The sequence below is a fragment of the Tiliqua scincoides genome, chromosome 1 (assembly GCF_035046505.1).
Source record: "Tiliqua scincoides isolate rTilSci1 chromosome 1, rTilSci1.hap2, whole genome shotgun sequence".
NCBI lineage: Eukaryota > Metazoa > Chordata > Lepidosauria > Squamata > Scincidae > Tiliqua > Tiliqua scincoides.
In genome coordinates this window covers 111,738,088-111,752,220 of record NC_089821.1, presented here as the reverse complement: position 1 = coordinate 111,752,220, position 14,133 = coordinate 111,738,088, and the positions used below count along the sequence as shown (strand labels likewise).

At 43.7% G+C, this 14,133-nt stretch overlaps 1 protein-coding gene across 4 annotated transcripts in view; it reads right to left on the bottom strand.

Moving 5' to 3' along the window:
* Positions 1-14,133, bottom strand: part of ITPRID2 (ITPR interacting domain containing 2) — a 72,303-nt gene that overhangs the window by 14,614 nt on the left and 43,556 nt on the right. For 2 of the 4 annotated variants that reach the window (XM_066615833.1, XM_066616705.1), the window contains exons 11-15: positions 10,976-11,067; positions 6,265-6,381; positions 4,674-5,864; positions 3,271-3,348; positions 2,199-2,326 (exon numbers count right to left, since the gene is read on the bottom strand). In XM_066615833.1, coding sequence (XP_066471930.1) covers positions 2,199-2,326; positions 3,271-3,348; positions 4,674-5,864; positions 6,265-6,381; positions 10,976-11,067 — 1,606 coding nt within the window. Of the gene's footprint in view, positions 1-1,709; positions 1,828-2,198; positions 2,327-3,270; positions 3,349-4,673; positions 5,865-6,264; positions 6,382-10,975; positions 11,068-14,133 lie in introns of all 4 variants that reach the window. The other 2 variants (XR_010793955.1, XM_066617516.1) reach the window with 2 other exon arrangements.

Genomic DNA, 14,133 nt, shown 5'->3' with positions numbered 1-14,133 from the left:
AATTAAATAAGGGGGAGCCAGTCCTGTTCCACCAAGTGAATTTACTCTGAAGTAAGTCACATTGTGGTCAATGGGGCTTACTCTCAGCGAAGCGTGGGTAGGATTGCAGCCTGTGAGCCCAAATCCTATGCATGTCTACTCAGAAGTAAGTCTCATAGTGGTCAATGGAGCTTACTCTGTAGCCTACCTGCAATAACAACCCCCCCAAAAAGAATCAGTGAGATTTCCAAGCCTCCCCAGTGCCCAGTTTAATGTTCTTCTATTTCAGGCACATTGAGATAAAGACCCTCCTGGCTTTGCAAGTGCAAAATAGAACTTTTCCCTTACCAGCTCAAGTCTCTTTTTTGTCCTTTTTAGGGGGGGGGGGGAGGCTGCCTTCTAGAGCATCTCCAGCTCCATTGGATCGGGACCCTTCTGGTGTTCTCACATTCCTCTTTGCCTGGCCTGACCAGCAGCCAAGGCACGTCTGCCTACTTGCGAGGAAACACGACGTGAGGCTGCTTGGCTTTCCATAGGGCTCAATAGACTGCAGCTGGGAGGGAGGCAGGGACCTCCTTCTCCCTTTTGTGTTTTTGGGGGCTGCATTCATTGGATCAGGACCATTCTGACCTCCTTGGAGTCCTCTCAGCTGCCCCTTCCGACTGAACTACTTGCGAGTAAACGCAGCCACATGGCTTCGTTTGGGCTCAGACTCAGACTCACGGCTGGGAGGGATGGGACCTTCTTGGGTGTTTTTTGGAGGCTGCATTCATTGGACCGGGACCATTCTGGTGTTGTTGGATTCCTCTCAGCCTGCCCTTTCCGACGGACTATGGTAAGTTCGCCTACTCATGAGTAATTGCGCGATACGGCTCACTTTCACTTTCCATAGGGCTCCATGCATTTTTTCCTTCCAGTTTTTCGGCCACAACTTTTGAACGAAAGGAGGTATTCGATTCTGTTTTTTGCATTGCGTTCCGCTGGCCATTCCACATCCAAGGGTGTATGGCATGATGCGGTATCTCCTAAAGCCGCAATGTTAGCGCATCACCCCCCCATGGTGCGTCACCCGGTGCAGCCCGCACCCTCCTAGCGACGCCAGTGGGTCTTTCCCAGCCCTACCTGGAGATGCTAAGGTCTCAACTTGGGACTTCTACATGCAAGAGTTAGCACAGTGGATCTTAAGCAAGTAACTGACTAGTCAGAGTGTTGGACTGGGCAGCAATTTTCAACATTTTTCAGTGTTGTAACATTTCATGGTACACAGTCAAAACGCTAAATAGTCAAGGTACACCATCAATTTTTTGACAATTGGCAAGGCATACTGTTCTGCTGGTAGGGGGCTCACATCCCCCAACAGCCCTACTAATAAAGGACTCTTCCACTAACTCCCATGGCACACTTGCAGACCATTTGTAGCACATTGGTTAAAAATAGCTGGACTAGTGCATGAAGCTCACTAGATGACATTGGACCAATTTTAGCTTAATCTATCCCACAGGCTTGTTGGGATAAAACAGGAGGGGAAGAACTGTGTACATTATCTTGAACTCTTTGGAATTAGGACAAGATAAAAATGTAAATAAATATCTGCAGGAAGCAACCCCACAACATAGTAGCGCCACTCATATGACTGGGAAAGTGCAAGTAGAATGATTCTACTGGATATGCAGAAGGGCCTCAGGAGCAGAAATTTGATGTTAATGGGACAAAAATTAAAAGGAACTTACCAAGAGAGGTGTGATCACAGCAAAGTGACGAAAAGCAGATCTTGACAGAAGAATCCTGAACTGAGCGAAGAGGGGAGAGAGCAGGATGGAAAGCCAACATGGAGAAAGTTGCAGAGGTCTAGGTGAGTCGTGATCAGAAAGAAAAGTGTTTTAGTGGTAGAGACAGGTCAGAGTGTGCCAGTTCTAGCTGGGCGGAAGAGAAGGAGCAGGACTTGACAACTTGTTTGGGCAAAGGGGAGAAGGAAAAGAAAATGTAGGATTAATTTAAGGTTTTAGTGACATTGTAGGGAACTCGGTGCAGGCACAGATATAACTGCTGGAGGTGTTTGTTTCCAGTGAGCAAGACAGGATCACAACCCAAGTCTTACTGAAAACAGTGGGCTTATTTCTGAGTAAAACAAACAACACCATTTTCAAAACACCCCTAATAACTGCAAACGAGCACTCTCTGGCCTACATTTAAAATCTGCAGCAAGTTGTTGTTTTTACCTCTCTTCCTCAGTCATGTGCTGGTAAACGGTTGTCTGCTGGCGCAACATGGCCAATTCTAAATCCATCATTTGTGTTCTAAAGATATTTAGGTTCCTTCTCACAACTTGAAGATCTTGGAAGGTATTCTAGACATGCAGAGACAAAGGAAAAATTAGTTACGCCTTGTGATGAATGCCCTGTCACCCCATCCCATTTTTTGGCCTATTTTTGGACACTGTTTACTCCCCCAGAAGCTCCTGTGAGGTTCAGTAGCCTAAAAAGCTACTGAGGCACCCTTCTGCAAGCAGCTTTTGTCTGGAAACTCCATTATTCCCCAAACATGTGCTGTTTCTGGATCCGATTTCTCTTCCTGTCTGGAATGGCTTTTCTCCGCATATGCTTCGCAATTGGGCAGCCGAACCTGTGCATCTAGGTCAAGGGAAGTGGGATGGAGCGACCACTTGGGCTCCACTCCTCCAGTTAGGTAACTTGATGACATTACAGCAAAGTTATGTTTCCCAGCCTACAGGAAGAGAAGTTGTTCTCTTTGCCCGAGTGATGCATTCATTGGGAACTCTGAGAGGAGCGCTCCTTGCTCACCTGTGAGTGCAATGATTCCATTAGCAAAGTAAGTTACTTGAGATAGGGACTGTTTCTAGCTAGATTTCGATCACAGGCTTTCTCACATTGACTGCTAAGTGGTCCAGCCAGCATGCAAACTTTCTATGGGGGGGGGGGATGGGGGTTGGCTGAGAATTTAGAGTAGCATCCCAGCTTCAGCTGCTGGGCATTAATGGGTACTGCATCCATTTGGTGAAAACTTTTCTTTGTGCTTTTCAGTCAAGTTCAGGTATTTCCCATCAGTCTGCTTGTACTTTTTCTACACAATGTTCTTTTTCCTCAATTTATTTTAGTTCTCTTTTGGATTTTTCCCTTTTGGATTCTGCTAGCTTCTCTCCTCCTCTTGCCTTCCTTTTCAAGAGAAGAAGAGATGCCATTCTTAGTTGAGTCAGCAGACATTTCTGTACATTTCAGGACACAAGTAGGTTGTTTACAAATAAAATATGGATGAAGAAAAACTGCCATTTACTTCATAAAGAGGTAGAATGGATGATCTCTGAGTACTGTAAGAGGCTGTAGTAATTTCGTGACCTCTCATCACAGCATTCTAGAAAAGGGGGAAGAAAAGAAGCAACATCAGTAAAATAGATTTTAGCAAGCACAAAACAAACTTAACCCCTATGCAGGAGTCAAGATCCATATAACAGGTAATGTCTTAGAAACATAATTATGAACATTATTAAATAAGGTATTTGCATTTGGAAAACATACTGGAATACAACAGGACTATTAACTAGAAGTGGGGAAAAAAATTCCAGTATGGGTTTAGGAAGGAGGCTGTGAAAGGGATTTTGTGGGTCAAGGGAGAGGTCCTTAGTGAGATTAGGACCTAATCTGATCCAACTTTCCAGGACTGATGCAGCCCTGCCAATGGGGTATGCACTGCATCCTGCGGTGGGAGGCAGTCACAGAGGACTCCTCAAGGTAATGGAACATTTGTTTCCTTACCTCGGGGCTGCATTGCAGTTGCATAGGATTGGGTCTTTAACTTGTTTAGGAAAAGGTGTTAACTAAGCAGGTTTTAACCATTAAAAATAAAGCCCCAATTCTGAAGCTCCCCACCCCATCTTTCTCTTCACTCACCAGTTTTAGATGTAGACATTTGTATGGAATTCAAATCTCGCAATGCATTTCTTTCTCTAGGTTTCCATACTACTTGTTGTATTTTGATGCAACTTGGTTTTCACATGTAAGGATCAGAACCCTAATATGTTGCACAGGATTTGCTCAGCCCTTCACTATGGCTCTGCATTGTATGGGGTATTTCTTAGTAGTGGGTAAGTTCTCTTTCTGGGATTTTTGCCTGTCATTATTGAACTCTCTGTTGAGGGCTCTCTCTGGAATGCAACATGCTTAAATAAACCTGGAAAACCAACAGCCTACCTTATATACCAATACAGTGGTATGCATCTATTTTATACTGCAAAGTCAAAAATTCAACCAAAAACTCAGAACTTTTAAAATGTTTACATATATAGAAGAAGGTATATAGAAGATATATAGATCCTATATAGAAGAAATCAAATTTATACTTGCAGATTTGTAATTTTTCATATTTAACTGCCTCATTTTCATTTGTGTGAAAGGCCAGGTGACCCAGTGAGCAGGACATGCAATTCAGAGATGGAGATTCAAATCCCAACATAGCAATGAACCCACTGAATGGTTTGGGGCAAGCTGCTTCCTTGTCATCAGAATAAATGAATGAAATGTGGAGATGCTGCTAAATGGCTTTCATATTTGGGTTATCCCATTTAAATAAATAAGGAACCCAAGACTTGAATGTTACCCCATCTTTCTTCTTCGCATGCTCAGAACACCTGCTACTCACGGATATACATCTCTACAGCAACGAACGCGGTTCTCACTTACCTGCGAAAGATTTTGCAAAGAGCTCCTGATATCGTGCAAGACTCTTCTCAGCTGCATTTCTACAGTGGAAGGTGAACTCGTGGAATGAGATTGCTGGGGGTGTCCAAAGCTCCTCAGTGAATAAGGACAGCCAAACGGAGATGGCAAACCGCTGCAGGAAGACCCAGGGGTGCTTGGAATGCTTTGGGTGCTAAATGTTCTCATGTGTGCACATAAAGGCCTGTCTAAGTAATCAGAATGAAGTGAGTGCAGAGAACATGACGACTGAGACAAGTGTGGTGGGAGGTGCAAAGGGCAACTCTGTATCCTGCTCCGACATGGTTCATCCACCACCTTGTTGACTGAAGGCTGGAAAGTCTCTTTTCTAACAGAAGGTGCAATGAAAAGTGTGGACTTACACCTGGGAGGACTGTCATGGACCTCAGTGACAGATTTCTCTTCTTCCTTACCCTCTTTCCCATCCTCTTCAGGTGTGTCATATTTGTAAGTAAAAGAGGGAGGACTGCATAATGTCTGCTTTCCTGGGCCTAGCTGGACATTCACAGAGGAGACAATTCTCACTGGGCTGAGTAGCGTGGTTGGGAGCGACTGGGAGCGCCTCAGGGGGAAACCCAGATCAGCAATTCGATGCCTCTGCTTGAAGAGAAGGTCTTTCGACTTGAGCAGAGTGCGTCCAGATCTGGAATCTGGTGAACCACTGATCCTCTTCTGGGCCCTCTGCAAAGCAACAGTGACTCGCTCTACAGAGGAAGGGGATGAACTGCTGCTTTCTATAGACGATGCAGATTTAAGAATGTGGTGAGTTTTGTACTGAGGAAACTCGTACTCGCTGCTTTTATCTAAATCGCTCTCTTCGCTGTCTTCCTCCAACACTTCAAACTCTCCCTGCTGTGCAGAAACCGCCACGCTGGTTCTAACAAAGTCTCCTTGTCCAAACTCTTTACCCTCTGCACCTTCAGTCTGCCCAGCTTTGCAGTCCAGCATATTCTGGCCTGTTCTTGTCTTCACCTCAGAAACCATCTCCCCCTCCTGACTTGCCATTTCCGAGCGGAGAAAGTTGTCCTCATCAAGCTCGTTGAAATAAGACTGCTCTGCTCGTGGTGTCCTGAGTTCCTCGCTGTAAGATGTGACTGTGGTCTCACTATCACAGCTGTCAGCACTGCTTCCCATGGCCTGCAATGATTCATGTGCCTGTGAAAAACACATTGAAAACAGAAGGAGAAAAACAACAGGGAAAAATACCATCATTCTTAGTTATGAAGGTACAAAAGTTAACAGCAATAAAGAGTTTATAAGCCATGTGGAGTGACCTGGAGGAATAAGCATAAGGAAAAGGGGCTCTTGATAAGCACACAGAGTAAACAACCACCTGGGATATGCTGCATCCAGATCCTAAAACAATTTTATTTGGCCCTTTGTAAGCTCAATCAAACTTCTACATAGGCATTCATTGGGCAATATAAACAGACAGTAGCCCTCCCCTTCCCCAAGCGAAAACAGAATCAAAGCTCTGTTGGCTTCCCCTTTTTCCTTCCCCCCAATCCTAAGCAGATATTCTCTGGCATGACATTCTCGGTATAAAGACACTCACATGAGTATAGCTTCCTAAAGTGTGCTTTTTCTGTGGAAAATGCCCATGGCCATGTGGGTTTCTGCATGTTTGGCTTGGGCCAGAGTCAGAGGGCACCATTGCTCTGTCTGCCGAAAGCTAAGCAAAAGCACATAATGCACTTTAGCAAAAGTTAACTTTTAAGAATACTGTTGATGAAAATACAATTGATTTTGCAGTCTGTGGTAGCATTCAAATAGGCCTAAATTCACTGAAGCATTTAGCAGAGGCAAGTCTTCCACTCACTCCCAGCATGCATTTTAAAAAGATTTTCACCCAATTTTCTTTATTATTGGAAACTCCGAGTGGCTGACAACTGAACAACAGTGCAATAAAACATATAGAAAACAGTTTTCACACTGCGCTTTTATTGTACTGCATTTTACTGCTTTGTCCTCAACCACCTTAGTGGCCTTCATGGATTGAAAAGGAAGTCCAGGAGTATAAATAGTTAAACAAAATAAATAAATATGCCGCAAGCAACAGTGTGCAAACCACACTGATGAACCTGAAATGGACCCAAACCCTAATTTTAACAGTTCAATTTCCTGAAACAAACTATTACCTGTCATTTTTAAAAAAGAAAACTATTCAATACTATTTAACTGTTGAAGAAAGAGTTGGAACAGTAGAGGGCACTAATTTATCATATATTTTAAAGAATATGCTAATCTAATTAATCTTTTTTAAAAGACGTACTCCCCGCCCCCCCAATTGCAGATACTTTTTGTTTCAGACTGAGAAGCTGTTTCAGAGAGTCCTCTGAAAGCCAGAAAATGCCTACTGTTGGCTTGTTTATCCAGATTTTGTTTGTGCCATGAATTTTTCAATGCATCCATTCAAATAGGCAAAATATTACTCATGACATGCTATTATTACCTATGACAAGCATAAATCTGAATTATTCCCCTGATTAATACTGACAATTTGTACTTAGTAGGGAGTAAAAATTCCATGGAGGGGCAAAAATAAACTTATTTATCAACATGATTTTGATGTTACAAGGCAAATGAAACTTAAAAAGAATTTTTATAGTCAAACTAAAAGGTAACAGAGCTGTATCCAAGCAAATGAGTTGTAAGTCCCACTGAAATTAATAAGACTTAAGTTAGTCATGACTAGCTTGTCTCATTCATGTCAAATGTGCTTGGTAATGACAAACTTTCTTTAAAGACAACTCATAGACTTCAGTTTATCTTGGGGCTCCAGTTTATCTTGAGTTTACTTCTACTCCTCACCGGTGCTCTTCAACCTCTTCATAAATGACCTGGAGACAGGGGTGAGCAGTGAAGTGGCTAAGTTTGCAGACGACACCAAACTTTTCCAAGTGGTGAAGACCAGAAGTGATTGTGAGGAGCTCCAGAAAGATCTCTCCAGACTGGCAAAATGGGCAGCAAAATGGCAGATGTGCTTAAATGTCAGTAAGTGTAAGGTCATGCACACTGGGGCAAAAAATCAAAACTTTAGATATAGGCTGATGGGTTCTGAGCTGTCTGTGACAGATCAGGAGAGAGATTTTGGGGTGGTGGTGGACAAGTCAATGAAAGTGTCGACCTAATGTGCGGCGGCAGTAAAGAAGGCCAATTCTATGCTTGGGATCATTAGAAAAGGTATTGAGAACAAAACAGCTAATATAATGCCATTGTACAAATCGATGGTAAGGCCACACCTGGGGTATTGTGTCCAGTTCTGGTCGCCGCATCACAAAAAAGACATAGTAGAAATGGAAAAGGTGCAAAAGAGAGCGACTAAGATGATTACTGGGCTGGGGCATCTTCCTTACGAGGAAAGGCTACAACGTTTGGGCCTCTTCAGCCTAGAAAAGAGGCGCCTGAGGGGGGACATGATTGAGAAATACAAAATTATGCAGGGGATGGACAGAGTGGATAGAGAGATGCTCTTTACACTCTCACATAATACCAGAATCAGGGGACATCCACTAAAATTGAGTGTTGGGAGAGTTAGGACAGACAAAAGGAAATATTTTTTTCTGTGGAACTCCTTGCTGCAGGATGTGGTGATGGCATCTGGCCTGGACGCCTTTAAAAGGGGATTGGACAAGTTTCTGGAGGAAAAATCCATTACGAGTTACAAGCCATGATGCGTATGCGCAACCTCCTGATTTTAGAAATGGGCTATGTCAGAATGCCAGATGCAAGGGAGGGCACCAGGATGAGGTTATCTGGTGTGCTCCCTGGGGCAGTTGGTGGGCCGCTGTGGGATACAGGAAGCTGGACTAGATGGGTCTATGGCCAACTTCAGCCCAGTTGTGAACACAGTCAAAATATAACTCCTTATGGCCACTCAAAGTGTAACTAGACAAAGACAAGCCACTGTGTAGGAGTTCTCAGTCTAGATCAGACATGAGCAACACTGGCAGCAACAGACTAGCCAAACTAGTAAAACCTCGTAGATTTAGCTTTCAAACTGGTACTCAAGACACCAAAGACTGGTGAAAAATCTTAATACTGTATATATCTAGAGATGGATGTGTGTCTGCCCCTCACAGGAGGGGGAGGGGGAAATTAACAGGCTGCTACATGCTTCACTTATCCAATCACCTATCTTGTTGTCTTTTCATGGGTAGGCAAGAGACTTTTTATTTTCCCAGGCTTTTAATCAGATAGAAACTATTAACAGCCTGGAGCGCTGTCTGGAAGCAGTGAGGATCTGGATGGGGGCTAACAAGCTGAAATTAAATCCGGATAAGACAGAGGCTCTCCTGGTTTGGAAATCCTCGATGCAGGTGCTGGATTATCGGCTTGCTCTGAATGGGGCTGCACTCCCCCTGAAGGAGCAGGTCTACAGCTTGGGGGTCCACCTGGACTCGCAGCTGCTCCTGGATTCCCAGGTGGCGGCTGTGGCTAGGGGGGGCCCTTCGTTCAGCTTCGGCTGGTGCGCCAGCTGCGTCCGTACTTGGATCGTGCAGACCTGGCCACGGTGATCCATGCTATGGTGACATCGAGGTTAGATTATTGTAACGCGCTTTATGTGGGGCTGCCCCTGAAGACGGTTCGGAAACTGCAATTAGTGCAGAATGCGGCGGCCCGTGTGGTCACTGGAGCTAGGCGGTTTGACTCTGTCAGTCCGCTTCTCCGGGGACTACATTGGCTGCCCATTCGTTTCCAGGCCCAATTCAAGGTGCTGGTTTTGACCTTTAAAGCCCTATACTGCTCTGGGCCAGGATATCTTAGAGACCGCCTACTCCCGTACAATCCGGCCCGTCCTCTTAGGTCATCAGAGAAGGCCTTTTTACAAGTGCCGCCGCCTAGGGAGGTATGTGGGGCGGCGGCAAGAAATAGGGCCTTCTCAGTAGTGGCACCAACGTTGTGGAACTCCGTTCCCCTTGACTTGAGAATGGCTCCCTCTCTTGAGTTTTTTTGGCGAGGCCTGAAGACCCTGCTCTTTAAACAAGCCTTCTGATTCCATGGCCTTTTTAACACTTTTATACATCTTGTAGTTTCTTTTTGACAGGCTGGATTCCTCTATGATTTGTTGTTTTATGCTCTTTTTCTGACTACTGTTTTTATGGCCTCTGTTAATGTGTTTTTAATATGTTTTTATCTGTGTTAAATCATGTTTTTGAAAATTGTTTTTACATGTTGTAAGCCGCCCTGGGTCACTTTCAGGGAGAAGGGCGGGATACAAATAAAGATTATTATTATTATTATTATTATTATTATTATTATTATTATTATTATTATTATTAACTATCATTGTTTGCTTATTTATGAGGGGCATGCGGTGAGGTGGGCAGCAGAACTGCCCCATCATAGTCCATGGGAAAGCACCACAGCTGCCCTGCCTGCTTACACCCAAGGAGGCTCTCCTTACACCCAAGAAAGTGGGTGTAAGAAGAGCCTCCTCAGTGTAAGCAGATGGGGCAGCTGTGGTGCTTTCCCATGGGCAGTTCCGCCTCACCTGCCACCCCCGCATTGCACGTCCCTGTTATTTATATACTGCCTTTCTCTACTATATTCTACTTTTATTACTGAAATTGTTTTATTGTTCTTCTGATTTTATTCTGTAAGCAGCTCTCAATGATTTCACTGAAAATAAAGATAAAGTGATACACACACACACACACTATACAGTGCAGAAAGCTTGACACACAGCTTGGTTAAGGTTCTGGCTGATAAACTGTAGAATATGACAAGTAAAATTAGAAGAATAATTTTGAACACGCTGCTTAAAGATATCACGACAACAGTTAACAAAAAGAAAAAGGTTTCATTTAAGCCAGCTTGCAATCATCTCCCTGAAAGTTATAAAAAGAAGCTGGAGCATTTGAGGATGCCAGACAATTAGCATCTCCATACAGAAGAATAATAATCATCAGGAATCCAGAAGGTTTTACTGCGCTTAGATCAGATCAGTCAGTCACAAAAGTAGCTCATTGTCAAGTCCTAGTTAGTAACTGGAGGTGTGCCATCTCTCACTTCTTCCCAGGCATGCTAGACCTTCCTCTGTGTCAGGGATCTTTCACACATCTCACAAAAGGGAAGTTTCACATAGCCACCATGACTAATTGCTATTGACATTAGTCATGATGGTTATGAGCAACTTCCATGTACAGAGGCCACATGGCACTGAACATCAGTTCCTCCCTCGGAAGCAACCGTGGGAGAGGTTGCTTGCTGCCCTCTTACTGGCTTCCTGCAGGCATCTGGTTGGCTCCTGTAAGGCAACTTACCTGCAGTTGGTTTGGTAAAGAGCAGTCGGCGGAAGAGTCCTCTGCAAAACCACTGCTGTCAGAATGCTGACTTGTTGATCTCAATAGATGGTCTAAAGGGGGAGGGTGGGACAGAAACACAGTTTTATGGGAATTCCAGGATGAACATAATGCATCTAGGCAGGCACTGCTCACCCTCCGAGCTTGCCTGTAAGGCAACTGTTCTCAAAAACATAACCAGTAAGCAGAGACTTCAAAGGAGATCTATGGCTCACAAAGTCAGTCCAGCTCAGACTAACCACAGTACTCATGACCCATGAAGCCAAGCAAGGTTCATCAGCCAGGTACAGTGGCCCATTGGGAATTCAACAAACCTCCTGGTTGTTCCCTGTCTATGATGCCAAAAACAACAACAGGAAGCTACAATGCTTCCTTTCTGGTTCAGGATCTGTTGAAATTGGCCCAGATCCTTGTTGAATGTGGCATACAAATAAAAGTTTGGGGGCATATATCTCCCCAAGTCCTACTACGATAATGAACTTTGTGTTGAAAAACAATAAACATTCTTAATAATGCTTAACAGAGACCAGACCGACAAACCCAAGTTGTAGATGAACCCAACGATTTAGAATTGATTCTGTTCATATCTGCATACCCCATCCTGAGGTCCATTTCTTGGTCATTCTGGAGCAGAATGTTGAACAGACAGACTTCATAAACTGTCGATTCCTCAGCAAACTAAAGTTTTGCTATTCTGATGCTGCTAGCCTTTGGTCTCAGTCATGTGCCCCCATCTCTGCCACAGCATGGTCTGTCATCAAACAAAACTTTATGGCCTGCACTGAGTTCCAACATGTATCAAGGAAAGTGAATGACCAGAGCATGCACAGCTCAATGTAGATTGCCATACACATGCCACCACAAATACCCAGTTTATAAAGGCGTGCTCAAGCCAATTCATGCCCAGCGCTCAGCACACACTGGTGCCGACAGAATTCTGCACAGTGTTGAATGTTTGGACAACAGCCTATGCCCTGTGTGTGTGGTAAAATGGTGGGGAAGGAGAAATGAAACGAAAGAAAACCTTAAATATTCTATAATTCTTAATCTAAATAGAACAAGCCACCAAAAGACATTTTATGGTGCAAGATTCACATTTTATGGGACTTTAAAATGTACGGCTAGGGTAAACACTTCGGCAGGACCTGACAGCAACTGCTTTTCTCCCGTTCTCAACTAAATTGTTTTAAGAAACTGTATAATTTACAAGAAATGGCCAACAATGGACGTGTGGAATTTCTGAGAGTTTGGTGAAAGGCTTTTACTTCATACTCTGCCCAGACCTGATAATGAGCACAATTTTACTCATGCACATGAAAGAAAAACAAACAGCAGAAGGCCCAGAGTGCTTTTGTGTGGGTAATGTGAACTGCATCAGGTTTCATTGACAAAAACAGCATTCTAGTTTGCAACAATTAATCTGTTGCTCGAGATGTAACACAATACATTCACACAAACATAGTTAAGAGATGAGCAGCAGCAAATTCTGGTGGAAGGCCTCCAACTTAATCTCCTCTCTTTCTAAGAGAAGTGCTGTTGCTAAAAATGTTTGACAGTCAGGTATTGCATGGCTTGTGTCAGAGTGTACACAAAAATGGTAAGGTGGTGTCTTGTTTTTGGACCACCTTCAGCAGGTGTAAGAAAATATAGTCTTTCTGGATTCGCTATCAAACATAAAGGAAAGGCAATGATTCTAATGAGTGTCTGTATATATAAAACTTTGATGTAATCCAGATCAACTGAATGGGAGTACTGAAGATCATGCTTGAATTCATGCAGCTGCAGAGTCTGCCATGGTCATCAAAGCTACAATCTGAAGAGCCACAATGTCTACTTTTGAGCCAGAAGCCACAGAACAGCTTCAGCAAAGGCCTACAGGAGTTGTAGCAAACGTTCCTCCAAAGCAGAAGCAATCACAGGATTTAGAATACTAGAACTTGGAATTACCTCTTGGACATTTTACTCTTTCCAAGGTCTGTGATAAACACTCACATAACTGTACAGTATATGAGAGAAAAATTAACCTGATCTGTTTTCATCTTGCTTTTCTATTCTTCTGGACAGTACATTCAAACAAGTTCAGTGTTATGGGTCATGCTTCTCTGCAAACAGAAGACCACCACTGATTGGGCAACCATCTTACATACTTGCATATGAAACTGCCTTATATCATGAGCCATCTAGAACAGTGTTTCTCAGTGTTTGTCTCCTCCCTGTACCACTTCACGTGGTTCACCTATTGTACGTACCACAGGCAGTAACTGGCGATGATGTCATCACCAGTTACTCCCAGATTGGGAGCCCAGACAACGTGACAAACACAGGTAAGAGGCTCAGGGTAGACAGGAGGCCTTTTTGAGCTCTGCCTGCCAAGCCTGGTCTCCTACTGCTGTTTGTTATGTTGCATTGCTGGTCTCACTGCCAGGTGGCAGGGGCATGGGGGTTCCATGAATACTACCAGACACCATCTCGAGTACCATCAGTGGTACGAGTACCACTGATTGATAAACACTGATCTAGAATGGTTTACTCTGGCAGCAGGTCTCCAGTAGAAGTACCCTCAAACCCAAGAAACCTTTTCCCCCCAGAAACTCATATGCTCTACCACTGAGCTATGGTTCCTTTCATTATATGCAGGCGAAACCAAAGTGGTTGGGGTTGTGACTTTTTATGAGCCTGGTCTTAGTGAACAGTTAGCTAACTTGCACACTTAGCTGTATTTTTATTTGCTCTAAGCCTGAAAACCCAGGTCAAATTATGTTTAGAAACAAAGACCCAAAACAAAAGCAAAAAAAAAAAAATGCATGCTTTTACTGGGTGCTCTAAAGGGCATGAGAATTCAAAGATACAGTTCAATTCAACATTAGGAGTTCACATCAGCAAATCCTCCCTTTGCAATTCTTATCATACATTCTTATCCACTAAACAAACTTGTTTGAACTTGCAGTTTACTCAGTTTTGGCTCTGCACCAAGTCTGAAAGCAAGCAGAAAAACAGGGGAGACTCAACAGCATGGGCTCATTCAGGTTGTTCAGCCCTAATCAGTTGTTGACAGTGGTGGGGGCCAGAGGTCCTCACGTGCTATAAATATTATCACCTCCACTTATGCTTCTAAGGCA